Below are 26,774 nucleotides of genomic sequence, written 5' to 3' on the forward strand. Positions count from 1 at the left end.
CTTCAGTTACTCTGATAGGGAAAATGTGAGACTACGGTGGATTAGTCCTTTGCAACATTCACAGCAGGAGTATAATAAACTACAAAAGAAGAAATCAGTCCAAATAAAGGCCAATGATCATGGCTTCCCTGAGACCACTCCGGACATACTGTCTAATGCTGGAACATCCTACTTCCCTACTTGATTTCTCACTAACCACCTTAACTTCACACCATTATACATCTCTGTCTTCCAGCCCTGCTGAGTGTGAAGTCATTACTCTCCATATCACAGGAGGTGTAAATTGTTACAATCTTTTTGGAAAGCAAGGGCCCATAAAACCATAAAACTATTCACACTCAATGCACCCCAGAAGCAGATCTCTATCCCCAGGAAAAAAAAAAGTACAAATAAAGGAGAAATGCATAAAGAAAAAACAAAGAAAAGAAACACATACATGTTTGTGGCAAGGTTATTTATAATGGCACACAATCAAGGGAATGTTTTAGAATTACGAGGGTGACTACTCAGCAATGAGCTAGAGTTTCTGCTATGACATAAGGTCGACTTTAAAAAACAAATAAGAGAGAGGTAAAATTAGATCTATATTTTGATTTCAACTATGTGGAATTATGAAAAAAGGAAAGCAAGTATGTATAAACGATCATAATGTATAAGATTGTCAGAATTAAGGGTGCATTTTTGTCTCTGCTTTCAAACTCTAATATCTATTATTTATATATTTTTAAAAATCTCAAGTTTTCTTCTAGTCAGAATCTACATACCAAATTATGACAATAAAGACCTTCCATAGGCATGCTGTTGGTGACAAACAAGTTAAATGACTGATTTAAAGGCATTTAATTAATGTATCCACGATTAGGATTCAACATGACAAGAGCCCACCAGTCTTTCCAGAACTACCGGAAGCAGTTCTGGAAAGCAGTTCTGATAATGGGCACTGGGGAAAGGCACATGGTTGTTGGGTATCCCTGTAAATATCTGACCTACTTCTATCAAGTGATGTTTCAGCCATTCACCAGGAAAACAAAGTTCATCCTTGTTGTAACAATAGACTTTCTAGTGAATCTTTTCCGTTGTCCATGGATGAAATAGAGTTTTGTGCTACAACGGATAAATTGCATAACCTTTTTTTCATATAAACATTATTATAGAATGATGCTGCTGAATTACAGTTCGTAGTTGCTTCATATAATCTTCATAGAAACATCTGGAAATATAATTAACATGATGCTCAAACTACAGCATTAAACAACCCCGTTGTGTATGCTGGGAAGCATTTAGTAGCCCTTTCTAACCACAACAACATGCAGTGGTAGCAGGCAGCTTCCTACATGTTAACAGAGGTTTTCATGTCCCTCAGGACGCCAGAGAAGGTAAACCCCATCAATATGGAACAAAACCACTATTTAGAGGACCTAAAAATGCTGCTATGCTATAGAAGAGATTTTTTATTTTAGAAATTCCCCTTTGGTTAATTTGAGGACCAAAATAGACTGAACATTACAATAGTCTTCTACGGCCAAATTACATCTGCATCTGAACATCATTAGCACTCTGACTTCTACTCCACACAGACCTCTCCCAGCTTTGTGCTAATTTGATTCAACAGGAAAAGTCCTCAGAGGCATTTGAGGTTATCACCCCATCCTCCTAACTCAGGTCAGAATACCATGCAATGTGGCAATGTGGGTTCTTGGTATACAACTTTCCTTTTTTTTTTTGAGATGGAGTCTCACTCTGTTGCCCAAGCTGGAGTGCAGTAGCGTCGTGATCTCAGCTCACTGCAACCTCCACCTCCCAGGTTCAAGCAATTCTCCTGCCTCAGCCTCCCATGTAGCTGGGATTACAGGTGCACACTGCCACGCCTGGCTAATTTCTTGCATTTTTTAGTAGAGACAGGGTTTTACCATATGGGTCAGGCTGGTCTCGAACTCCTGATCTCAAGGTGATCTGCCTGCCTTGGCCTCCCAAAGTGCGGGGATTACAGGCACGAGCCACTGCGCCCGGCATAACTTTTTCATTCATGTGATGTCATTAATATTCTACACGTTTTATATTCACAAATTGCCCCCACCCAACTCTCCTTCAGGGTAACAAAAAGAAGAAAGACCTTTAAACCTGACCTTCCAGAACTATTTGATTCAGTCTTTTTTTTTTTTTTAATTATTAAGGTTACTTTATATTTGTTTTAGTCAAACAAGTTCCAAATCCTCATTAATTCATTGCCTAATGTTATTTCTCTATCTCCTTCAACTTAAGGAAACCACCACCAACAAAACCAACCAAGCAACAAAAACCTTGTTTTAGTTTAGTTTTGTTTTTTTAAGCAGGCAAGTTCATACACATCATGTAGGTATCTTTCTCTGCCGTGGGAATCCAGAATTAGTCACCAAAATCGCCAAGTCCTATTTCCAATAGTTTCTGTTTTCTCAATGAGATTAGATTTCTGAATTCCAGTATGTTTAAAACTTACCTACCCAGATATGTATACATCTTAACCTTTTCACTCGGTATGTTTTCAAGTCATGGTTAACTGTGATATTTCCAAGTAAAGCCCAGAAGACTTTGGGGTGAGACAGCCTTGCAATTCTAATCCTCTGGGGCTATATCATTAACCAGTCCTGTGACCCTGGGCAAGTTACTGGCCCCTCCTGAGCCTCATTACCCTCACCTATCAAACAGGTATTAGGAATAACTAAGTAACCGCCTCAGAGGACTGCTGGGGCGCTGAGAGCCAGACTGCAGCTAGTTCACACTTGTCAGGTGGGCACTCAAGCACTAGCTATTACCATTGTTACTAGTAGTGCTAATGTATATTAATAACATAATTATTAAATTTTTAGTGAATAAAAGTCAAAGGGAAAAGGTCAAAGAATTCTGGGGAAACCCACAAGACCCCAATGAATATCTAGATTAAAGTGACAGTGAAGAAATGAAAGGGCACATCTGTAATTCGACTAGATATGGAAATGAAATTGAGGCTTAATTCACAAGTGTCCTCAAAGGCAATGATAATCATTTCATACAGTCAGGGTGCTATCGGAGGGGAAGCCTGCTAGGGTGAAAATGAGGCATTTGGTGTACACATACTTATTTGAGGTTCTGCAGAGGGCTGGTCTCAGGGCAGAAGTTGGACCTGCCAACAGAGATCTGAGTCCAGTGTGGCCATGTAGTCGGAAACCAGCACTGTAGCCTTAGACTACAGGCTAAGTTCAAATTCCAGCTTGGTCATTTCTAACTGGCAATTATTCAGTTTCCCTAAGCTTCAGTTTTCTCACTTGTCAAATGAAGTTAATAATACTATATAGGTCCGTTGCAAGATTCAAGTCCATAAGGCATGGAAAGGGTCACATGTATTTCATATAATTAATACATAATAATATGAGCAGAGCACAACAGAAGATGGCTCCTGCTGCAGTCAATCGATATGACATTGTCGAAGCACATTCTACCTGGGAAGAAGGAAACCAAATGAACTTAGGAGACATCTAAGCTTTAGGTGGAATAAATGAGTGTTCCAAGAAGAAAAGGAGAGGGAAAGAATGGAAAGAAAACTAGAGCAGAGGAAGAGTAATAAAGAAAGAACAATGTGTTAAACATGAAGAGAAGTACTCAAGGAGAGTCATGCATGACTCCCAGGCCTGGTCCAAGGAAAGGCAGTGGTAAGACGTGTGTGTCATGCATGTCTAAAGGGCCTGGAAGTGGGGCAGAGGCACCAGACCTGGTGGCATGGGAGCTGATGACAGGAGCCATCAGAACTTTGGAGAGAAAAAGAAGTGTTAAAGGAATAGAGAATAAATTATTAGTGAAAGAAACTGCACTGGGACAGCATTTCCACACAAGACATACAGCAGAAGAGGTACAAGAGAGGTGGCAGAAACAGTGTGACGACTGGGAACAAAGAAATTCAATTCTGTACAGAAGCAAAGATACTCAACCTCCATTAATTAATTTAACTGAGATGGTAGACAGTGGAGGGCCATGTTAATGTTCTTCTGTGTCTGGGGTCCAGTCTTCTTTTGAAAGTTAACTGGCACTTCTTTTCTGTTTGTAAAACAGCACTGGCCTCAGGGCCTGCACTTCTGTCTCTGTGGTTTTGTATAGGGTGACCATATTCTCCCTGCTTTCCTCAGCACAGGCCTCATTCAGATTATTGATCAGCCTAAGGAGTTACAGCACCCCATTTCACTCTCGGAAATGCCCAGGTTTGGAACGTAAAGTACAAGGTCGCTCCATTTAAATACCTTCTGTTTTCGAGCCTTCTGACTTGCCACCAATTTCTGCTTTTTGAAAGGAAACGGTGCTCACCTTCCCTCCCAAGAATATCTCTTCCTCTATTGTGCATATTTCTGCCCGTGACATAGCAAAGGAGAAACAGGATAAGGCACTTCCTCAGTGGCCATTGTGTTTGTTCACTTAATTGTAAATTCACAGAGAAAAGGAAATACTTTAGTGAAGAAACTTGCTTGTATCCAGGAAAATAAGGAACAAAACTCCAGGTTTGTGGAATTGTACAACGTGTCTAAAGGCAGGCTCCTAAACTTAGCACTGAAGTGAACACTGCCTAGATCTAAGAGCAGCTTATCAGAATCATGAAGTTATCCATACACCATCCACAGACTGAAAATAGGAAATAAACCTTTCCTTACTCTGTCTGTTGTGTTTTTCAAATGCATGTATAGAAGAAAAAATAATGGTAGATAAAACTTACGTGCAGTGGTGTCATCTCGGCTCACTGCAACCTCCATCCCCCAGGTTTAAGCAATTCTCATGCCTCAGCCTCCGGAGTAGGTGGGGCTACAGGCGCACGCCACTATGCTCAGCTAATTTAAGTAGTTTTAGTAGAGGTGGGGTTTCACCGTGTTGGCCAGGCTGGTCTCAAATTCCAGACCTCAGGAGATCCGTCTGCCTTGGCCTCCCAAAGGTGCTGGGGCACTGTGCCTGGCCTAAGGTGCCAGTTTTATCCCTATGTTAAAGTTGAAGGAACTGAGGCAGAGAGAATACAAAAAACTTGGACGAGGTAACTCAGCAGTCAGGCTCCAGAATTTGACCCCTAACCACTAGTCTATATCACCTCTCCCATAAAACTCCTTATCTTAGAAGTAGCCACACATACATCATACAATAAAAAGTTTGTATCTTTTTATAGAAATATTTCTGTGCCTATCTAGCCCCAAATCTAGCAACCACTGAGGCCTCTGTGATTACTGTCTGATTACCTGATCTATGCATATTTTGTTCCTATATATCATACAGCAGAAAGAGATAGCTATATTGAAAACATAAATGGAATGATTTTGAAGGTTTGTTTCATGCCAGTATCAATTTACTCTCTCTTAGCCATTCAACAAATAGAGTGCATCCTCCAAGTACATGGCATTGAACTGGATACTGTGGGGTTCATACAAAGGTGAGTATGCTACACCTTGACTTTCCCCTTTAAAGGTTTTCAATAAAGACTCGTATCATGGCTTCCAGTGTCAGTTTTTTGAGTTTCTCTTCCTTCACATTTCTTTATAGACATATGTTAAAAAAGGAAAGTATCTTGTAATATCATTGTTATGTGTAGAAGAGTTATGTTTTAAAACATCTGAATTATTGATTTCCACCCTCATGGATCTGAAATGTGATACAGTTGAGAAGACTATGGGCTAAGTTCAAATTCTAGCTCTGTTATTTCTAACTGGCAATTATTTAATCTCCCTAAGCTTCAGTTTCCTCGTCTGTCAAGTGAAGTTAATAATACTATATAGGTCTGGTACACGATTCAAGTCCATAAGGCATGGGAAGGGTCAAGTATACTTCATATTACATAGTAATATGAGCAGAGCACAACAGAAGATTGCTCCTGCTGTTGTCATCAATATAACATTGTTGAAGCACATCCTACCTGGGAAGAAGAAAACAAGGAGCAGCTGTTGTCTTACCACATCTTGAACAATGGTAGTATCTGGCTTCCAAAGACAAGCCCCACTGAACCTTGTTCTGGCATCCACACCCTTGTTTAGTCCACTCAACAATGAATCTGGGCTGGTCCCATGGCTTGCTTTAACCATTAGAATAATGTGACTATAATACTAAGCCAATGTTGTACCTAAGCCTTTAAAAGGCATGGAAGCATCTAATTTTGTGCTTTTAGGGGCCCTCAACTCCCTGCTGGAGAGACCATAGGAAGAAACCACACGGAAAAGCCCTGAGACTACATAAACAGGGAAAGTGGCCCAGCTTTCCTTGCACCTTAGTGAGCCTCCAGATGACTCCAATGCATTCTACCGGAAAATGCATGACAGACCCCAAGAGAGACCAGCAGAAGAACAATCTCACCGAGCCCAGTCAATCCCCAAGCCATAAGGGATAATACAGAGGTTGCTGTTTTTAAGCCATTATGTTTTAGCGGGTTTTGTAACACAGCAATAGATAACCTAAATTGTCCAAATTGGACAATAATTCTGTCCAAACAATCTGAGCTTTTAACACACGCTGTCATTTAGCCTAACCTGTGCATGACTATGAAAAACTGAAAAACAATCACGAATGATGACAAATTCTTCAAAGATTGGGACCTTCCATCGTATGCATCCATAAGTATCCTAAGTACCCTACCTCCTCTCCTCTTTCAGATCTTAGTAAACAGAGAAACTTAAAAACATACTAATATCTGGCTGGCTTATTGACTTTCAGTTCAATATGCACTTATCTGGTACCTATTCTGTACCAAGTGTTCCGCTTAACACTAGAAGACAAAAGGATATCAGCAGAGTCAATGCGATTAAGGATTTTACAGCCTGGACTCACAAGCAGAAAGTGCTGGATAAAGTTCACTTTGAGAAGAAACAATTACATCTTTTACAATCCAGACCTACAAGGTAAGAGATTTCCATAGTCTTTAGTCGTACCTGTTAGAGATTTTTTAAAAAACATAAAACAGGGCCATTAAGTCTACTTTGCTTTGTAACCACTAGATGTTCCCTTTGTGAGTCATGATGAATATGTAACTAAGAATATTCCCTGCTTATCTATGCTGGATCTTTTTTTTTTTTTTTTTTTTTTTTTAAAGAAGAAATGAAATGCTCCCTCCAATGAAATGCTCCAATCACTCACCCAAAGGGAATATGTGATCTGGCCAGATGCTGAAGGCTATTCAACTTGGTTTGATAGTTTCTTATTAAAATCAGATGCTAACCAGTGCTGATTATTTGCATGTTTGTTTTTCCTAGTCACGAGAATTGTCATTGCTGGAAAATGTGTGCAAATATATTTATTTGGCTTAACAGTCACTTTGCTGATGTTTCAATTTCCCTGGGAATGCCACAGCCATGTTAAGGCAAATTTTGCAGCTTGACACAATCTAACCAATCTTAAAAAACATCTCCCTCAAGCTCACATCCTCTTTTGGTGTTTACTATATATTTCTCATTTTCCCTCTCAACCCAACATCTTAAAAGAAGATGACTACTTCCTCTCCTCTCAATTACTCCTCAACCATATGCTATCTAAATCCCAGCCACGTGGCTTCCCTAAAGTCATAATCCCAAAGGACAGCAATGATGAGTTGTCTCTGCCCACCGGACACGTCTCAGTCCTTACCATCTTGTCAAGATCTGCCAGAGTAGACTCTTCTTTCTGGAGCCCTCTCCTCCTCTGGTTCACTGAGACCACCAGTCCCTCCTAGTTTTCCTCCAAACTCTAGTGGGCCATCTGCCTTCTCTGAAGGCTCTGCTGCCTCTGTTCAGAACTCACAGGCTAGTGGCCCTCAAGGTGTTACTGTACCCTTGACTTTGCTTCACACTTTACTTTCTCTCTTTGGAGTTTTCATCCCAGGGCTTCCATGATCATCCAGGTGCTGATGACCTCCAATCTGCATTTCTTAGACCTCTCCGGACCCCAGTTCTCTATACGCAAGGTCCCCTCCATCTGAATGTCTCAGAAGCACAAGAAAGCTGGCATGCCCCCAGATAAATTCATCTTTTTCCCTCACAAATCTGCTCCTCTTCAGTGTCCCTGACTTAGTCAATGGTACAATGTGGAGGGAAAGTTAAATATTAAATTTGAACTCAATTGAACATGGACACAAACAATGGTCACCAAGTCCTGGAACAGGTGAGTTAAGGCGTTCATCCAGCGCTGTTTTGGAGAAATCTCTATTTCAATCTATTCCTATACATTAGTTATTGAAAAACAATAGACAATCGTGAAAATCAAATTGACTTTTGTGTTCCTTGAGCCCAGTCGCGAAGGGCCTTCTTGACTGGGTTTCATGCCAAACATGTTACAAAAAGACCTAGGGTCCCAGACCGCACTGAAGCTTCATGAGACCTCTCCTCATCTGTGCACGCACGAGTGGCTGACTCTGGAGCCCAGGCTGTTCCTTCCCGGTCTGGTGGTGAATCCTCCATAGTCTGGCGAGTGTGTATATATACATATATACTATATATATATATATATATATATATATATATTCCCTTCTCCCCGTCCTGTTGCAATTTATTATATTCATTTGCATATTATATAATGTGCTTATTATATCTGCATTGCCATTTACGTGGGATAAAGCTTGTTTACCCTTAAAGGTATCGTGGGTGTGTCTTTTCTTCTCCCCTCACGCAACTCCCACACAGAACATACCTCCATCCATTTAATTGCTCAGTGAGAAACCCAAGAGTGGTTTTTTTTGTTCTTCTCCCCACTTCCACATCCAATCTGTAATCAAGTCTTGCTCATTCTGTCTCCTAAATATCTCTTGGATCTGTTCACAGTCTTCAGTTCCTAATGTCACTATTTTAGTCTAGGCTATCTCCCTCTCTCCCCAGGATTATAATCAACCACCTGCTAACCAGTTTCCTTGTTACCAGAATCAATAAGGATGCAATATTCCACTTGATGTGACAGGAATGAGGTATCATCTTAATTCTATCACAAGTGAATTTTCTCTCATTACCAACACAACATTTATAGAAGTTGTTATGTTATAAACTTGTAAACACCACTTGATGCCACCCCAAGCTTTTCCCATAATATAGAGAATAATTGCTCTAAAATGCAAGTCCTCTCATAATTTCCTATTGCATTAGGATAATACCCAGACTCCTTAACATACCTCATAAAACCCTTTACGAGCAGATTCTTGTCCATCTCTTCAGCCTCATCTCTCCCTACTCTCTGTCCTTCCCCTAACAATCCTTTTCAAGTCATAATTTATTTTATTTTTTGGAGACAGGGTCTTGCTCCATTGCCCAGGCTGGAGTGTGGTAGTGCAAACATGACTCACTGCAGCCTTGATCTCCTGGGCTCATGTGATCCTCCCACCTTAGCCTCCCCAGTAGCTGGGACTTCAGGCATACGCCATCACACTCAGCTAATTTTTATTTTTTCATTTCATTTCATTTCATTTTGCAGTGATGGGGTCTTGCTGTGTTGTCAAGGCTGGTCTCAAACTCGTAGGCTCAAGTAAGTCTCCCACTCTGGCCTCCCAAAGTGCTGGGATTACAGGCATGAGTCAAGGTGCCCAGCCATAATTTCTTTTTAAGCTGTAGACTGTTAACCTCTCCTCTCTTCCCTGGCTCTCCTACATTCCGTTCTGCCTACCAGGAGAGATTTCTTCACATGCATTGCTAACCCCTTGGTGAAACATCCCTTTCTCTAGCAAACCTTTCCCGGTAACTTGTCACTCAATTGGGTTTGTCTCTTTCAAGCTCTCAAAGCCCCTGTGCATCTCTTATCACTTCACTTCTACTTTATTGTAATTGCTGGCTTTATTATGTTTTCGCTTTAAGACCATAACTTTTGGGAGGTAGGGATCATGTCCGTCCTCACTGTTGCAATGGTATGGACTTCATATGAACAATGGCAGCATCTGGCACATAAATAAATTAAATAACAGTAAGCTGGTATTGTTTATGAACTTCCTATAGTTTACAGAAGTCCAACAGCCTAGGCTCTGAACAAGTAGATTATATTATTCTGTTAGACTGAGAAACAGGAACACCAAGGGAGCACTTAAGTTAGAGTGCAAGGCCTGTAATCCTCCATCTTTCAAGCACATCAGAACCTATTCATAATCATTCATTTTTTTCAACCTATCAGTTTTGTCTCTTTGCTTTAAGCTTCCAGCTCAAGAGTTATGCCAGTGTCGGAGCATGGAGTCTTCATGGTGGATGTAGCTAGTCTTATACTGGATAAGAGGCCATGTTTCCCTTTACTAACAATGATCTTCCATCCCACACTACAAAGATGTCAAGGCAAGACGTGATGTAACTATGGGTTTATTTTTCTACTCCAAGAATTGCAGATGTACTCTGTCAATGACATGGAATGCTAGGGTTTCCTGACAGAGGAATGAGAAATCTGGGGTTAGCATGGAGGGCAACCATCCTGGACACCAGGGACAGACTCTTCCAGAACAGCCCAGAAGCCTATCACCATTAGGTCCAAAGGCAGAATCCAATGTAGACTGCCTTGGCTATCCAAGGATTTTTATTTAAAGAAGAGTAATTCTAGATACGTGGGCTTCCATGGAAGTGATTCCTGGGACATAGTGGTTGTTAAAGTCATAAGCAACTCTGGGTGAATTGATGGAAGAAATAAAGGAAGCAGAGTCTAGCCCTGTGGGAAAGGGAAAGCTAAGAAACTAGGTGAAGTGGTTGTCTAACAGGCCAGGGTTAAGGGCTGGTTCTTGTTTGATTGGGGGATTTCAGGATAAACAGAACCTACGGCAAAATGACAATTAGGCAGAGGGGGCTTAGGGAGAGGGCTGGAGCTCTATGCTCACCTGAGTACCTAAAGACTTTCCTGTGCATACATACTGTTACATCAGTCTTGTGTTGCAAATAAAATACTGGGCAAAAGCAAGGAGACTGTTTCTGGACACTGTCATGAGTATCAGGAAAGTTTCCAACATATTTCTGGCCCAGCCCTTCATTATTGCCATCATTTAGGTGAGGTTGACACAAGCAGACTAAGGCTACGTTTCACAGGTTCCCAATTGCATAGAAGATGAACAAGCAATCAATTATTTGTATCTGAAGCTGCTGCCTGATTATCATACTACTTTACCTATATTAGGTGGGTATGCTAATAGCTGGAGTGAAACATTCAAAAGCAAATTATGGTTTTGATTTTCTATGAATCAATTGAACTGCAGTACTTTATTGCTTAAAAATATGATGGACCAAAACATCTTAGTTTGGAAAAGGAAAAACAGAAAATTTTTCCAAGAAAATATCAATTCAAAATTAGTTGAATGCAAAAACCAAAGAGGAAATTTCCTTTTTTTCCTCGAGTGAAAATGGCAAATTAAGTCAGCACAAAACTCAGCAAATAAGATATATAGCTGTTAGTCTACTAGTAAGTAGGATCATTTACCATGTTTTCAATAAGGCAATTTCCAGTTTCCTAACTTTTTCCTCTACCTCAACTGTCCACCCCCATGGTCTGAGTTTTTATCTTGTCTCTGTAACTGTACCACCTTAAAAACCACTAATTCAAGAATGCAGCTGTTTACTCATCAGCTCGTGATCTGTATTGCTTCTGCAATTGTCCCCACTGACCAATTTAAACTTCTTTGAACTCTTTGGAAATTAATATTTATTGATTTTTTCTAATTCCTCTGAACTCCCCTGGACCTTTCCTGTCCTATTTAAAATTCAGTACTGCAGTGGGTCCCCTGTCAAACTGTGTCCCCCAAAATATACATCCAAGTCCCAACCCTTGGTGCCCATGAATGTGATCTTATTTGGAAATAAGGTCTTTGCAGATATAACAAATTCAAGGATATCTGAATGAGAATATCCTGGATATACAGGTGGTCCCTAAATCCAATTTCTGGTATCCTTATAAGAGAAAAGGAGAAAGAGAGAGACTTGAGACACAGAGAGATGCCATGTGAAGGTGGTGGCAGAGATTCAAATTATGCAGCTGCCAGCTAAGGAACACCAAGGATTGCCAGTGGCCGCTGGCAGGGAGGAGAGAGGCATGAACAGATTCTCCCTTAGAGTTTCCAGAAGGAACCCACCCTGCCAACACTTTGACTTTAGATTTCTGGAACTGCAGGAGAAGCTCTGTTGTTTTAAGCCACCAAGTTTATAGTAATTTGTTATAGCAGCTTAGGAAACTAACTCAATCTCCCTTGCCCTCCTTTTCTTTCTACTTATCTGGCAAAGCTCCAGTTCTGGATGGACCCAACAATTAGCTGTACCAGGACAGCCAAAAGCCAGTGAAAAAAAGCATCAGTATCATGTAGAGTCATAATCATCAATCTGGAATGGAATTCACCCCGTACGTACTTCTCGTCCTCTCCCTGTTAGGAGATAACCTCGCTTATTACCTAGACAAACTCAGTCACCACTGGATGAGCTCACCAAATGTATCATTCTATCTACTGCTGCAGCTTCCCTCTGACTGCAGTGGAGTTCATTCCTTTTCTGATACTAGCCCTTGTTTCTGTATCTTGTAACCCATCTACTCCTCACTTCTCAGCACCTTTACCCTATCTCTTCTGTCTCATATATTCTAACTCCTTCTACTGCCTCTTTCACATTTGCTTTTCCTCTTGATCTCTCTTGCATGGTGACAAACAATGGTGACAAATCAGAAGGCACACATACAACCCCCTACAGACACATACAGATTTCCTCCATCATCCATCTTGTCCTATTTCTTACCCACTTAACTGCTGACCTTCTCAAAAATTTAACCCCATTTTCACCCAGTTCCCACTAACTTCTCACTCTACACTAATCTGACATCTGCCCCAAACAATCCACCCAGGCAGCACTTGCTTAGTCACCGATAATCTCTAGTTGAGTGGAACCACTAGTGTCGATGGACATTTTTCTGTACTTCTTCCACTTGACTTCATGGTATTAAACACAGTTAACTGTAGCCTCCTGGATGCCTTCTGCTCTTGGTGTCCACCTCATCTTAGGCTTATGGTTTTCCTCCTACCTCTCTGGTCACTGCCTCTCTATCTCCTTTACAGGCTCCTCCTCCTCTATCTAGTCTTAGGGACAATAATCTTCCCTTGTCTATAAGACCGTCCTTGGCCCTCTTTTCTTTCCATTCTGTTCTTGTTTCCTAGCCAATCTTATATGTAATCATCACTCTAATTATTATACATATGCAAATGACCTGAAATTTACATAACCAGCCCAGACCTCTCTTTTGCATTCCATATATTCAACTGCCAACTCTGGATATCACAAAGTTGACTCAAGCACATACCTACACATCTAAAATTGGAATCATACCCGCAAACCTGTCACTCTTCTAAAGTACTCATCTCAGGTAAAGTCACCACCATAAACCAACATTAGGGTGTCAAACTTTACACTTTAAAACAACTTTTTTATTTTTAAAATTGTCAACTTCATTGAGGTATAATTGTGTACAAACTGCATGTTTACATATACAAGTAGATGAGTTTGGACATATGCATACAACCAAGACATCACCACAATAAAGGTAATAAACACATCCATCACCTTCAAAAGTTTCCTTGTGTCCCTCTGTAGGTTTTTTGTGTGTGTATGTGTGTGTGTGCGTGTGGTAAGAACATTTAACATAAAATCTACCATCTTAAATTTTTAAGTGCATAATACTGGATTGTTAATTAGAGACACCATATTATACAGTAGACCTCTAGAACTAATTCATCTTGCATAACTGAGCTTTTATGGCCTCTGAGAAACAACTCCCCATTTCCCCCTCCCCTGGAAACCACCCTTCTACTTGACTCTTTCAGATACCTCATGGAAGTGGGCTCACACCACATTTGTCCATCTGTACCCAGTATATTTCACTTGGCGTGGTGCCCTCCAGGTTTACCCATTTTGTCACAAATGGTAGGATTTCCGTCTCTTTTAAGACTAAATAATATTGCCTCCAAATGTCAAAATGGAACATTCCTTTCCAAAGGTGACACTGCTTCTATCTCTCCTTTCCATGCTTGCCCCATTACTAAGTCGTTTTTTCCTTATAAAATCTCTCAAATCCATCCCTTTCTACTACCAGACACTAGTTTAGGCTACTATCATCTGCAAAATACCTCCCACTGGTTGTCTGCAGCCACTCACACTCCTGAATTTGCTCTAAACAAGGCAGAATCAGTGGGGGGCTGGTGTTTGGTTACCTCTCCAGCCTCAGCCCGCACCACACTCAGCTCTCCATTCTCTAGCCACTGGTCTTTCTCGCTCTCCTAGACTGCTCACCTCTCCTTCTTCTACTACAGGGCCTTTGCACAAGCTCTTTCTGCTGCTCATTTTCTACATTTCTACACTTTCCTCAGACTCTAGCCCAAACCTCTCTTCCTTAGGAAAGTTTCTCTGACCCCTCAAGACTAAGTGAAGTCCCCCCTCTCATTCTCCCAAGTACCTTTCCTTCATTGCCCTTATCACAGGTGTGACTTTACCTTTACTTTTGTAATTTCAACATTTGACCAGCTGTCTCTCCACTACATCGTGCATGCCAGGAGGTCACCGACTAGGTCTGGTTTGGCTCACAGCTATACACCCAGAGCCAGGTGACATTCCGGCATGTGGTAGACACTCAGTAAAAGTTTTTCATGCTTTTCTCTCCACCCCCCGAACACCGAAGACCCTAGGTGTGCAGAAAATCTTAGAAGCACAAAGGGAATTCTGACACATTGTAGATTTCCAGGGCCAACCCCTGCAGCTGATGATTTTCTGTCAAAAGGAAATAAAAGCATAACTCAGTGGTGTCTTCACAGTTTCTGCCTGCCAGTTCTACTTTTCTATAAATACAGTCCTCATTTTCAAGGATTTTGGATAAGATCGCTGCAGTTGACTATTTTGGGGAGGCACTGCCTGTTCTATTTCAGAGGGGATGTTATCATCTGTCTTCATTCCTGGGGCAGGTGTGGAGACGCATTGTGGACACCACTGCAGATTCACATAAGAAGCTGAATGTATCAGGCTCACAGGTTCACAAGCCCTGGGCAGGGCCTCGGAGGGCAGACTGAAAGGCATGTGGGGATCGTCTCCCTGAGGACCCATTACTTTATGTTTCATCCATTCCTGTTTTCCTCCTGCCGTCCTGTGATGCAGGACTGCTGCTGAGAGCTACTCCTTGTCTTAATAGTGCTTTTACCACCATCTGGAGCTCAGCCTCTGGGTCTTAACGCTCAGGACCTTTTAAGGATGGCAGCCTTCAGCTTAGAATAGGAAAGATGTAAGAGTAGCATTCAAAGTGGAGGTCTAAGTTCAAAACATTCATGTAAATGTTGATGTCAAAATTGAGGGAAACGTTGAAATCATAACTTTCCAATGTAGTTTTCTTATTGCTATACAAGAGCAAATAAGATTTCTGAGTGTCCCCTTGTATAAGGTACACTATCTACTATCAAATATTGCAATTTATTCCTTGTAGAACGGTACACTCAGAAATTTAATTACAAAGAGACACATAAGCCCCTGTAACAAGTTACAGTTAAACCACGGTATAGCTAATCATGGCAAATTATAAATGTAACCCAGTCTGTAAACAATAACAAGCCAAGTAAACACTGTATTGATGTCTTTTTGTGTGTTCAAAGAAGGATATACTTTTAAATACAAATAAATAATACAATTATATGGACTTATCCTTTGCATTTAAAAAGGTGGATAATATTGTACATATGAAAGGATATGACATAGACTGAGTAAGATTTTCTCATTAACCAAAGTCTACTCAGGCTCCCCTGAACTCCTTTTTCCTTTTTTCTAAATTAATACACAATAGTTGTATATATTTGGGGGGTACATTTTGATATATATTTGTATATAAATACATACATTTTGTATATATTTTGGGGGTGATATTTGGATGCATGTATACAATGTATAGTGATCAAATCAGGATAATTGGGAATATCCATCATCTCAAACAGTTATCTTTTGTTAGAACATTCCAATTCTTCTCTTCCAGCTATTTGAAATTTATAAAATATTCTTAACTATAGTCTAATCTATTATACTTTATTCCTTCTAACTAACTGTAGTTTTGTACTCATTAACCAACTTCTCTTCGTTCTCCCTTCCCCCACCCTGACCTCCTTTTCACTGAGCCTGACTTTGGCCTTCCATGTTCTTCTTTCCATTGTCCAATTTCAGCAAGGATCCTGGTAAGTCAGTTTAAGCAGAATCTCCCCATCTTCAATATCAGATCATTCTCATTATTTAATCATCAGGTTCCTCAGTCCCCACCATCTCCCAGGTGATATCTGATCACCCTGGCCTGTCTTCAGCAAGAATCCTGTTACATTGGCTTAGCCAGAATCCCCCTTACTCTTGATGTTTCCTTTTAGTAATTTTCCACCCAGGGACCCTCACTCTGCTCCCTGGTTGTAAATTTCCACTTGTCCATGCTGTATCAGAGTTGAGTCCTGACCATTTCTCCCACTGCAAGACCCGATTGCAGTGGTCCCTATGCTTCTCTCAGTGGTCTTGAATAAAGACTGCCTTATCTTCAACAAGTGTCAATGAATAACTTTTCCTCTAACAACACATACATACAAGACAAAGATATGTATACTAGCTAAAATTGACTAACCAACGAACATTCCCTCAGTCAACCAATTCTCATGTATATTTATTTAGATATGACTCTTATACACACATGGAAAAGTTTGCTTTTTGTATGTGTGAGATAGTGTCTCCACTGGTCACCCAAGCTATAGTGGCACGAGCACAGCTCACTGCAGCCTTGAACTCCTGGGTTCAAGCAATCCTCTCACCTCAGCCTCCTGAGTACCTGGGACTACAGACATGTGTCCCCATGCTAATTTTATGTTTTGTAGAGATGAGGTCTCACTATGCCGCCCAAGCTGATCTTTAACTCCTGGGATCAAGGGATCCTCTTACCTGGGCTGCCCAAAATGTTGAGACTGCAAGAGAGAGCTACTGTGCTTGGCCAACTTTCTTAAAACTAGCATATCTTTAGTTATATCACATGCCCATCCATCTATCATGATATAAAGGTATTCTCTAGTGTATTCTCTACTTTCTTTAATTCAGGAGCAGAATGTCTCTAAGAAAACAAAACAAAACTGCATACAAATATCGCATTCACCTGCCACGTTCATCAGTCTGGCCATAGAGATCACAAGAACTTGCTATGATCGTTAATGATAAGAATGATTTAAGGTTAGCAACTCTGTTTGTCACAAGTTTTCATTCTTTCTCCCAAACAAGCTTAAAACAAAATTTTTGAAGATGTTTAATAATTCATGAGTAATCTGATGCCACTGTGTTTGCACCTATCAGGTGATATGTTTTCCAATGTCTTGAAGAAGTTGGCATAATGGGTCATGTAAGAAGCCTCAGGGCTTTGCCTTGTGGCCTTGTCGAATGTACTAAACAAAGCTCTTGACTTGCCAGGAGGAAATGCATCCACCACTCCATCATTCAGGGATTCATGCTGACAAATGACAATTACCGAAATGTATATACAAACCATTTTGCTTAGCAAAGTCAGGAAGAGTGTGTGTGTGTATATATATATATTTCAATGCTTATAAAACACTCCCATTTTCTTTCTTGTTTCAGTGTCTTACATCTTACTTTGTCTAAAGAATATATTTCATTTAGAGTTCTTCTCTCTGAGACAATGACCTAAGTGCCCTTTTCTGTCTCACTCAGCAGAGGATACGCATTTGGAGTTTTGTTCACTTGTAAATCACTCAGTTGTTTTTAGGGATGCACAAATGACCTACAGGTTTTGCAACACCTTAAGGAACCAGTACAATGACTGAGAGAGTAGAGAATGCAGAGCCAGAGTGGCGGGACTTATATGAGAAATGATTTAGAAATTTATGAAATTCAGAGATTCATTCTTATCTCAGGAATTAACAAATATAACATCAGCATGGTGGGGCTTCCATCTAAGAAACAGAGTCAGAAAACATGAGCTAGTCAGAAAACATGGCTACCATGAGAATTAAGATTTCAAGACTCTGCCGCTTTTCTATGTTATTCTCTTTCTTTTCCAAAAGTGATTAGCATTACAATTCTCAGATCTGTGGACTGATATTCAGGGACAAGAAGCACATCTCCTATTTCAAGGTTAGTTTGGGGTTGAGGCAAAGCGGGAGGAAACCCAAGAAATGGAAGAGGTGATGATTCTGAGCAGGCGAGAAGGCAGGTTGAGTTTTTGAGGATGTAGAGGGAAGAAGGAAATGAAAGCCTTCAAGCCAGGGTAGCCCTGGCAATGACTGGACGCGTGATTAGAAAAATCAAAATCAAGTTCCGTGGACTTAGTTGTGACCCTCCCATATTCATATGTTGAAACCCTCACTCCCCATGTGTTGGTATTTAGAGAAAGGGGACTTTGGGAGGTGATTACGATTAGATGAGGTCATGTAGGTAGGGTAGGGCACTCATGATGGATGTAGTGTCCTTATAAGGAGAGACTCTTGCCAGCCTGCTCACACTCACGCACATGCTCTCTCTGTGCACACAAAAATGAAGAGGTGACGTGAGTGTACAGCAAGATGGCTGCCATCCACAAGCCAAGAGAAGAGGCCTCAGAAGGAAACCTATCTTGCAGCAACTTGATCTTGGTCTTCTAGCCTCCAGAACTGTGAGAAACACATTTCTGTTGTTTAAGCCACCCAGTCTATGGCATTTTGTTATGGCAGCCCAAACCGACCAAAACCAAAGAGAATCTATATAGCTCTTCCACTATCTGACTGCAGACCCAATGGGGCAAAGTCAAAACTCTGTGTCTCTCCCTGTAGCACATTTCCCTCTGCACACCCTTACTTCTTGAAAAAATATCCACCTAAGATGCCACACAAACTCTCCACAAACATTAACTCATATAAGGTATTTTTCTTACTTCTATTTTTATAGATGAGAAAGCCAAAGCACAGCATTAATAAACTGAGCAAGATCATACAACCAGCAAGTATCAGATTTGGGATTCAACCCCAGGAAGTCTGGCTCCAGGATCTGTGCTCTTAACCCCTCAGCTGTGCTGACTTGCCTCACATTTCTTTGCTGTCCATTGAGCCACAAACTGTACAGTTATCTTTGCCACTACAATGATTCATTTGTATTCTTTGTTTTCCTGCTATGTCCAAGAATCACTTATTCAAGGTTTTTCCTCCATGAAATAACCTATTCTTACCTGCCAGTAACTATATAACTTGTTTTCTGCTATGTGTTCGCTTTTACTGGAATAGTGAAAATAACATTGAATATAATAAATGGATCATCAATGCCAGAATAAAAGCATTCAATTATAGAAAAGGTGGAGTTCTAAATTCAGATTATTCATAGATCAAATAAAAGGAGTGGTTCTTTAATTTAAAAACAAACAAAAAAACATGAGATATGAGAAAACACATAAGATATAAAAGTCATTCTTGGTCATATTGAAGAATTTTTAAAGACAAGGGCAATTTCAAGGCTTGATATTTTTTTCCCTTTGGTTCAAACAGCCTATTGCAATTCAATTCTATTAATTAAGATAATAGAGTTGAAGGCAACAAATACCCAATGAGAAATGAAAAAACAAATCATCTTACCTGCTGATGTGTGTTTGAACTTTTCGCTTTTCTTCTTCCTCCATTTCCAAGGCTTGAAAATCCTTCCCAGGTTGGCAAACTTACTTCTCCTGCGGATGGGTGGGGTGTGGGTGCCTGGGACCAGGGAGTCAGAACGCATCGCCGCCAGCCTCTCCACTTCCTCAGCTTGTTATTTCCAAGAAAGAGATGAAAATAAAGAGAGAAAAAGAGTGTTAAAATGGGAGCCTCACAGATGGCCAACGTTTTCCATGGTTACAGATAACAGAAACCACGTGACCAGAGTTTCTTTTTGCCTTTTGGAATGGGAGTCATACCAGTGTGTTCTGAAGGCTGAGGACAGTTGGCCAAACCCTAGAGATTCAGAACACCCCAGCCAAATTTGCTCAACTTCTACTTAGGCTGGAGGAGGAAGAGAAAGAGGAGGAGAGCTCTCTGGACAAGTCAGGGACTCCCGCCCAAAACAGGGAGAGGCCACCAGAAGATTCAAATGAGAGTCAGTGTAACTACTGGTCCAGCAATTTCTCAAATAAGACTTGGCAAATGCAATCACTACAGCACTGTCTGCTGAGAAAAAAGAAGAGAGAAAACATTTATCAACTGTCTATTCCAAAGCCAATGTCTCCAACACCCACTGCTCTCTACTTCCTACTACCTGGCTTTACCTAGACCTTCAGCAGCACTGAAATCTGTTAAACAAGTGACTGTTCTTTAGGATTACTGATCTATTTTAGAATCACTCACACTTCCATTAGATTTTACAATTGTCTTAATTCCACTAGATTTTCTTTTCCTGGAGTCTTGCCTAAAATAAAAAATTCTTAGAAATTGAGAGCTGGGGGTATCTTTAGGGAAAATCTACGCTAATCCCAATAACGGAACACTTGAGCATATTCAGACTTTCAATCTCATAATGCCTAGTGGACCCTTCCTTAGAGGTCACAATCATCCCAACCTCTTTTTACCACATGAAATAAAACTAACTCTTTTCTATATTTAGAGAGTCCAATACCCCAACTTAAATTTTTAAGAAAGGAATAATCAGAGAAAACAAGCTCTTTGGCAAAATTGAGGGTGTGGATTCAACTTCCCAGAAAGCAAAACAGTATCTGAAGCCATGGCAAATCCCAAACCACTTTGTTTGGCCTTGACCATAGTCTCTCAAAAAAATCATCCAGACTTCTGCAACCTATGCATTCCTTGCAAGTTCAACCTGTCAATGACCACATAAAAATGATAGTCTGCTTCTTGTGGTCTGAACATAGTTTTAACTCAGGAGATCCATTAATTCAATACATATGGTACATATGGAATTTTGAGTGTGTGCTGTGGCAGTTGTATTGGTGACAGATGTGATAAGCTAGTAAGAGCTCCCCACAGCAGGACTGAAAGAAAGCAGATGGAATTGAGAGACACGTCGGAAGCAAAGTCAAAAGAACTTAGTGACTGATTGAGTGACCTGTAGGACTGGAGGCAGATCATTGGCAATTCCCAGATTCAGGTCAGCAGAGTAGTACCCTTCATTCATAGAGATAAGGAAGACAGGGGAGGGCACAGGTTTAGGGGTGAGGGCAGCCATGATTTGGACATATTGCAACGAAGAGGGCACTTAAACTTTTACTACCTGGTTCAACGCACTGGGAGCTCCTTTTTTCAATCATTTAGTTAAGTGACCACTTAAATCTCTGCCAGATACTATGACCATTTCTGGGGAAGACACACAGGAAAACCAGTCTTGAGCACAGAGTCCCAAGGAGGAGACAGAGGGATCAGTGTGTAAGAACATACCACAACAGAGCTACGATGTGAAACTCAATGGAGGTGAAGAGGAGAGAGCAACAAATTCTGCTTCACAGCATCGGAGAAGACCTCAAGGGAGGTCACTTTGGGCTTAAGTTTTGAAAGACGAGGAACTGTTCTCCCTGCAAAGGGAAGAGGGAGAAGTGGATCCCTGGGAGGAGAAACAGACCCAACAGGAACAGAGAGGGCTGAAAGCACGGAACGTCTGGGGACTTGAAGGAACTCAGTCTTGACTGTGAGCCTCAGTGACATTAGGTGAAATGAAGCACTAATGGAGAGAGAGTGGGGTTGGAGGGTCTGCAACCAGATCATGCAAGCTCTTGAAATGAATTGGCATTTGGGGTTCATCCTCTGAGCAGAGGGACAAGGAAATTTGAGAATAGGAAACTGGCATTATTACATTCAACCAAAATGTATTGCATGCTCACTCTATACCAGATGCTTAGGCTATGAGGTAAACAAAACAGATAAAAATACCAATTCATAGGGTTCACATGCGGAGGTAGGGTGAAGGGCAGACAGCAAACACTGAAACCAAATAAATTATAGAGTATGCCAGAAGACACTTGCTTTGGGGAAAAAAATAATGAGTAGAACCCGGTAAAGTAGATCAAGAGTACCTGGCGTGGAATGGGGGGGTCAGCCTGATTGAGAAGGGCCGACCCCCCCATTCCATGCCAGGTACTCGAGAATGGGGGGGTCGCCTGATGAGGATGCAACTAGATTTGTTTCTTAGGAATCTCACTGCAGTAGCAAAGGTAACCTGACTCAGAATATGGGGAAATCCTTGACAGAGAGAACCATCAGGAGGACACTGCAATCACAGTGACTAGGATTCAAGCAGGAGCATGACAGAAGGATAGGAAGAAAAGACGAGATTCAGCAGATTTGGTAACTCTCTGGATAAACATGAGCAAGTGCCAGGAAGTGAGAATGGCTAACATTTTTAGTTTTCATGACTAGGTCAATGTGATGATTTTACATGTTTTAAAGAATTTGATGATAAAGGAAGAAGCAGAATAGGATGGCGGCTCAATGGGGACAAGAACTTTGCAGCCAGAATAATTCAGTATTTTTGCAAAGGCTCTTTAGGGGTTAGAACTTTATTTCTTGAGGTAATGAAGAACTATTGAGAGGAAATTTGCCAAGGTAGGAAGGAGAGACTTGATTTGGGGGTCAGTAGGCTGAGCTGCCAGAGCCAGGGGGAAGTAAGAGACCGAAGATGTAGAAAAAAGGCTGAGAAATGTATGAAACATGGTTCTTAGGAAGGAGAAGAAGTGGGATCAAAAGTGCACAAAAGTATTAGTGATCAGGAGATTTCATGCTGAGTGATTGAAAGTTTGAACTGAGGTGTCTGATCACAAATGGCATAGATCAGATGTGGGCCTCAGGGAGAATAATCTAGCAGCAGTGGTAAAATAACAGATTATTGGAGGCTAAAGGAGGAAGATAAAAGATTCAGAAGGTTTTAAGTACGGTTGTGGAATGGCTGAGGAGAGTGGTAACAATAACAACAACACAGCTACGACAGTGAATAAAAAAGATATCAAATCAGGCAAGTAAATGGCCTCAGAAGTATGAATTTGAGCATTCTGCTTTTTAAATGGCATCAGCTGCTCGAGTTGGTGCTTCTTCAACAATGTCAGCAGAGCCACATAAGTAGTGATAATTGCAGGAAACCAAAGCAAAGAGGTATTGAGTCCAGGAGGGAAGCAAAGTCACCATAGTCCAGAGGTCTGATTCTCCCAAGGACACCTTCTCTTGCATACTCATCACTCCCCCCCGCCCCCCCGCCCATTTCTTACCTTGGTGAATAGTCTTGTTGCTTTTACAAGTCTCCAACCTATATTTCTAGACTTACTTTCCTGCCTTCAAACCTGTATTGGATACTTTCACTGGAAGTCTGTTCCTTGTAGGAACTACAAGTGACTCCCCACAGCATACAGTAGGAAGTTCTAATGTCCTATATTGGCCTTCAGACAAGGCCAATAATCACTTATTCAAGATTTTTTCCTCCATGAAATAACCTATTTTTTGTATTAAAATAGCCTGACTTATTACTCTCAACCTGAGTAAGCTGCTCAGAATGATCTTCTAGCACTTCTCTAAACACGGGTTGTAGTCAAAATGAAATCCTCCCTGTAGAAGCAGCTCATCCTGGGATCTCTGGATCCCAGTGGTCTTCAAGGGGATGGGTATCTGCATTTGGTTGGAAGATTTCCTATCATTCTTTGATTCTCAAAAGAGCCTAAGACACAAAAGGTGAAGTTGTAAAAATATTCAGTTTGAGAATTCTCTGAGTTCAGCCAACACAAAACATCTGCTAAAGGTTAAAGAGAGATTATACACGGAATCCTTTAAAAAAATCAAGAGAGGAATTATTCAGGGTTGATACTGAGTTTGCTTCTCATGGTTGGCACTCAATAATGACTTATTAAATAGATAACTGGATAACTGCATTTGATTCAATTCATTCCCTCACATCTTCAGAGGTGTGAAAATAAGTATCATTATTTGTCTTTAAAAAAAAAGTGCCATGAGAACCAAAAGGCTGTTCCACAATCACATCTTTAAGAAATGGATACAAATTATTCTGAAATTGCCCCGTTAAAATAATGATATGAAATTAGAAGTGTCTTTGAAAAACCAAGAGTGGCAAGGAACAGAGGGTATTATAAAGGTATAATTATAACTCAGTAGTTAAATGAATCCTTAATAAGTATTATTATGAAATTCATGATGTTTAGCTCTTAAATTCAGTAGGTTATTGAGCAGACTGGATCACATTAGGTTTAGTTGATTTATATTTTAATCACCCCATTACATTTTTCTTCAATTCATTTGATGATGGGGGCTAGCTTTGCCATCAGATAATGATATTGGAAGGCTTAAGTGTGAGGATGGCTCAAGAATGAGCCAATTTGTGAATACAGTTTGAAAAGGAAGGGAAGGCTTGGTGCGGTGGCTCACGCCTATAATTACAGCACTTTGGGAGGTCGAGGCAGGTGGATCACCTGAGATCAGGAGATCAAGACCAGCCTGGCCAATATGGTGAAACCCTGTCTCTACTAAAAATACAAAAAATAAGCTGGGTGTGGTGGCAGGTGCCTGTAATCCCAGCTACTGAGGCTGAGAGAGGAGAATCACTTGAATCCAAGAGGTGGAGATTGCAGTGAGCGGAGATTGCACCACTGCACTCCAGCCTAGGTGACAAAAGCGAAACTCCATCACACACACACAAAAATAAAAATAAGAAAATAAAAAAAGAGAGAGAGAGACAAAAGAAAATGAAGGGGGGGGGAACCAGGGTTCAGAATGAAGTGTTCTCCCACTGCAGGAACCAAAGAAAGAAAGGGATGAAGGCAAGTGGGAGAGCAAGGCGCAGCCTGCCATGTTTTGGAATCACAAACAGCCTTCCTTGGAAATGGAGCATGTAAAGACAGCTTCGCTTTGGCCTGCTCAAAGGTGGCTACCTCATGCTGTCTGGAGAAAATGCTGAGCTACACATGAATCAGCTTGAATGTCAACTGCCAGGACTGAGCATGTTGAATCAAAACGTTGGAAGCTGGGCAGCTGAGCTCCTTCAGAAGGGTGAAGTGAGGAGCGAGCCATGGGCAAGCAAACTCCTGGGGTCTTTTCTGCTCTACCACCCAAGAGAACGCTCTTTAAAGGACCACGTAGTTTGGGCTCCCATTTATGACAAAACTGGATTTTGTTTTATCCACAGGGTGGAAATGATTAGGAGATTATTTTTCTTTCTCCTTAGAAAGGCTAGAAATAAAATATTTGATGTGTGCATGATTTTAATGAACAAGAACCAAAGCACCTAGGCCTGATGGTGTTCTGAACCCCAGCCCTTGTGGCAGCCTGGGATGCCTCTTGGTGGGCTCCTAGGGCCAAATAGTAAGTACTTTAGGCTTTATGGACCATATGGTCTCTGTTGAAGTGGGAGGAGCTGGGCCAAGGGCACTCCTCAGGTACACCATATTTCTCATGGTGGTTTGGCTTTCAAAAGGCATGTGCAAGGATGGCACCACCTTGGCTTCCTGCTGGCCTAGAAAGTGCTAGTCATACAGTGTCCCAGGGAGCAACCTGGAATGAAGGAAGCACGGTGTCTGTGCCATCTGATGTCTAGTCAGAGTCAGCACCAGAGGCAGGAGGGCAGCCCATTTGGGACCCCAGTGGATATCTCTCCATGTGCTAAGTGCTCCTAGGGTTTTTGGAGGACCTAAGATTCTCATAAATTGGATTCTTGTTTCTTAATCCTAAGTGAACTCAATAACAGAACGTTTCTGTTGCAGGATCTGATAACCTTCACTTTTGCTTGTAATTAGAAGGGGTTATATATCCCCCTTATTTCACCACCCTAGGAATGGGAACCAAAATCAGAGTGGAGGCAAGCTAGGCTGTCAGCTCACTATGCTGAAGCAGCACTGCCTTTTTTTTTTTTTTTTTTTTTTTTGAGACAGAGTTTTGCTCTGTCACCCAGGCTGGAGGCACTGGAGTGCAATGACACGATCTTAGTTCACTGCAACCTCCACCTCCCAGGTTCAAGCCATTCTCATGCCTCAGCCTCCTGAGTAGCCAGGACTATATGAATGCACCACCACACTCGGCTAATTTTTGTATTTTTAGCAGAGACAAGGTTTCACCATGTTGTCCAGGCTGGTCTTGAACTCCTGGCCTCATGTGATCTGCCTGCCTTGGCCTCCCAAAGTGCTGGCACTACAGGTGTGAGCCACCATGGCTGGCCTGCACTGCCTTTTCCTGTCCTGCAAAATGATGCCGCACAGGTGCCCATTCAGAAAGGTCCCTTTTATAAATGTATTGTCACTTTCAGAGCTACCTTATCATAAATAAATGAAGGGTTAATATGAATTATCATATGAGGACACTATTTTTCCTTTTTCACTCTAGAATAAGTCATACCATACTCTTATAGAGGCTGGATCTCTTGGAAGAGTTTCTGACAACCTAGAATTGATTAACCAGAAGATTTTTTTGTTTTTTGATTTTTATTTAAAAAAGAGTAAAACATGTTTATTCTAAAAATCCAGAGTGCCTATCTGGTTTCATTAGGAATGGGATGGGGACTTAAAGTGAGGAGTGGATGGGACAAGGATTGGGTATTAAAGAGGGAAAACGATGGGGACAACAGAGACTCTTTTAGCACAGAGAGGTTGCCTGGTTAAAGGAAAAATAAATGCCACGAAGGAGCTAGGAGATAAATCAACAAGGCCGTGTTGTCCAAGAGCTATTAAACACAGAAACGATGCCTGAGTACTCATGTTAACACTGGTGAGTACGAGGATCACTGACCTTCACTGCCCTCACCTCCTCCTTTGAGGCTCTTTTGCACCTCTCTGCACCACCCTCCTCCTCCCCATCCCTTAGCATCCAGTCAAAGAGGGATCCAATTTATGTATTAGCACCAAGCTGTGGACACTGATAC

General features: G+C 41.2%; 1 protein-coding gene across 8 annotated transcripts in view; it reads right to left on the minus strand.

Moving 5' to 3' along the window:
* The window catches only part of PHACTR1 (phosphatase and actin regulator 1), a 571,629-nt gene that overhangs the window by 212,766 nt on the left and 332,089 nt on the right, over window positions 1–26,774 (minus strand). For all 8 annotated transcript variants that reach the window (XM_023185354.2, XM_031935689.1, XM_023185352.1 and 5 more), the window contains one exon: window positions 19,526–19,690. In XM_023185354.2, the coding sequence (XP_023041122.1) occupies window positions 19,526–19,690 (165 nt within the window). The remainder of the gene's footprint in view (window positions 1–19,525; window positions 19,691–26,774) is intronic.

Source organism: Piliocolobus tephrosceles, chromosome 5, assembly GCF_002776525.5.
Source record: "Piliocolobus tephrosceles isolate RC106 chromosome 5, ASM277652v3, whole genome shotgun sequence".
Taxonomy (NCBI): domain Eukaryota; kingdom Metazoa; phylum Chordata; class Mammalia; order Primates; family Cercopithecidae; genus Piliocolobus; species Piliocolobus tephrosceles.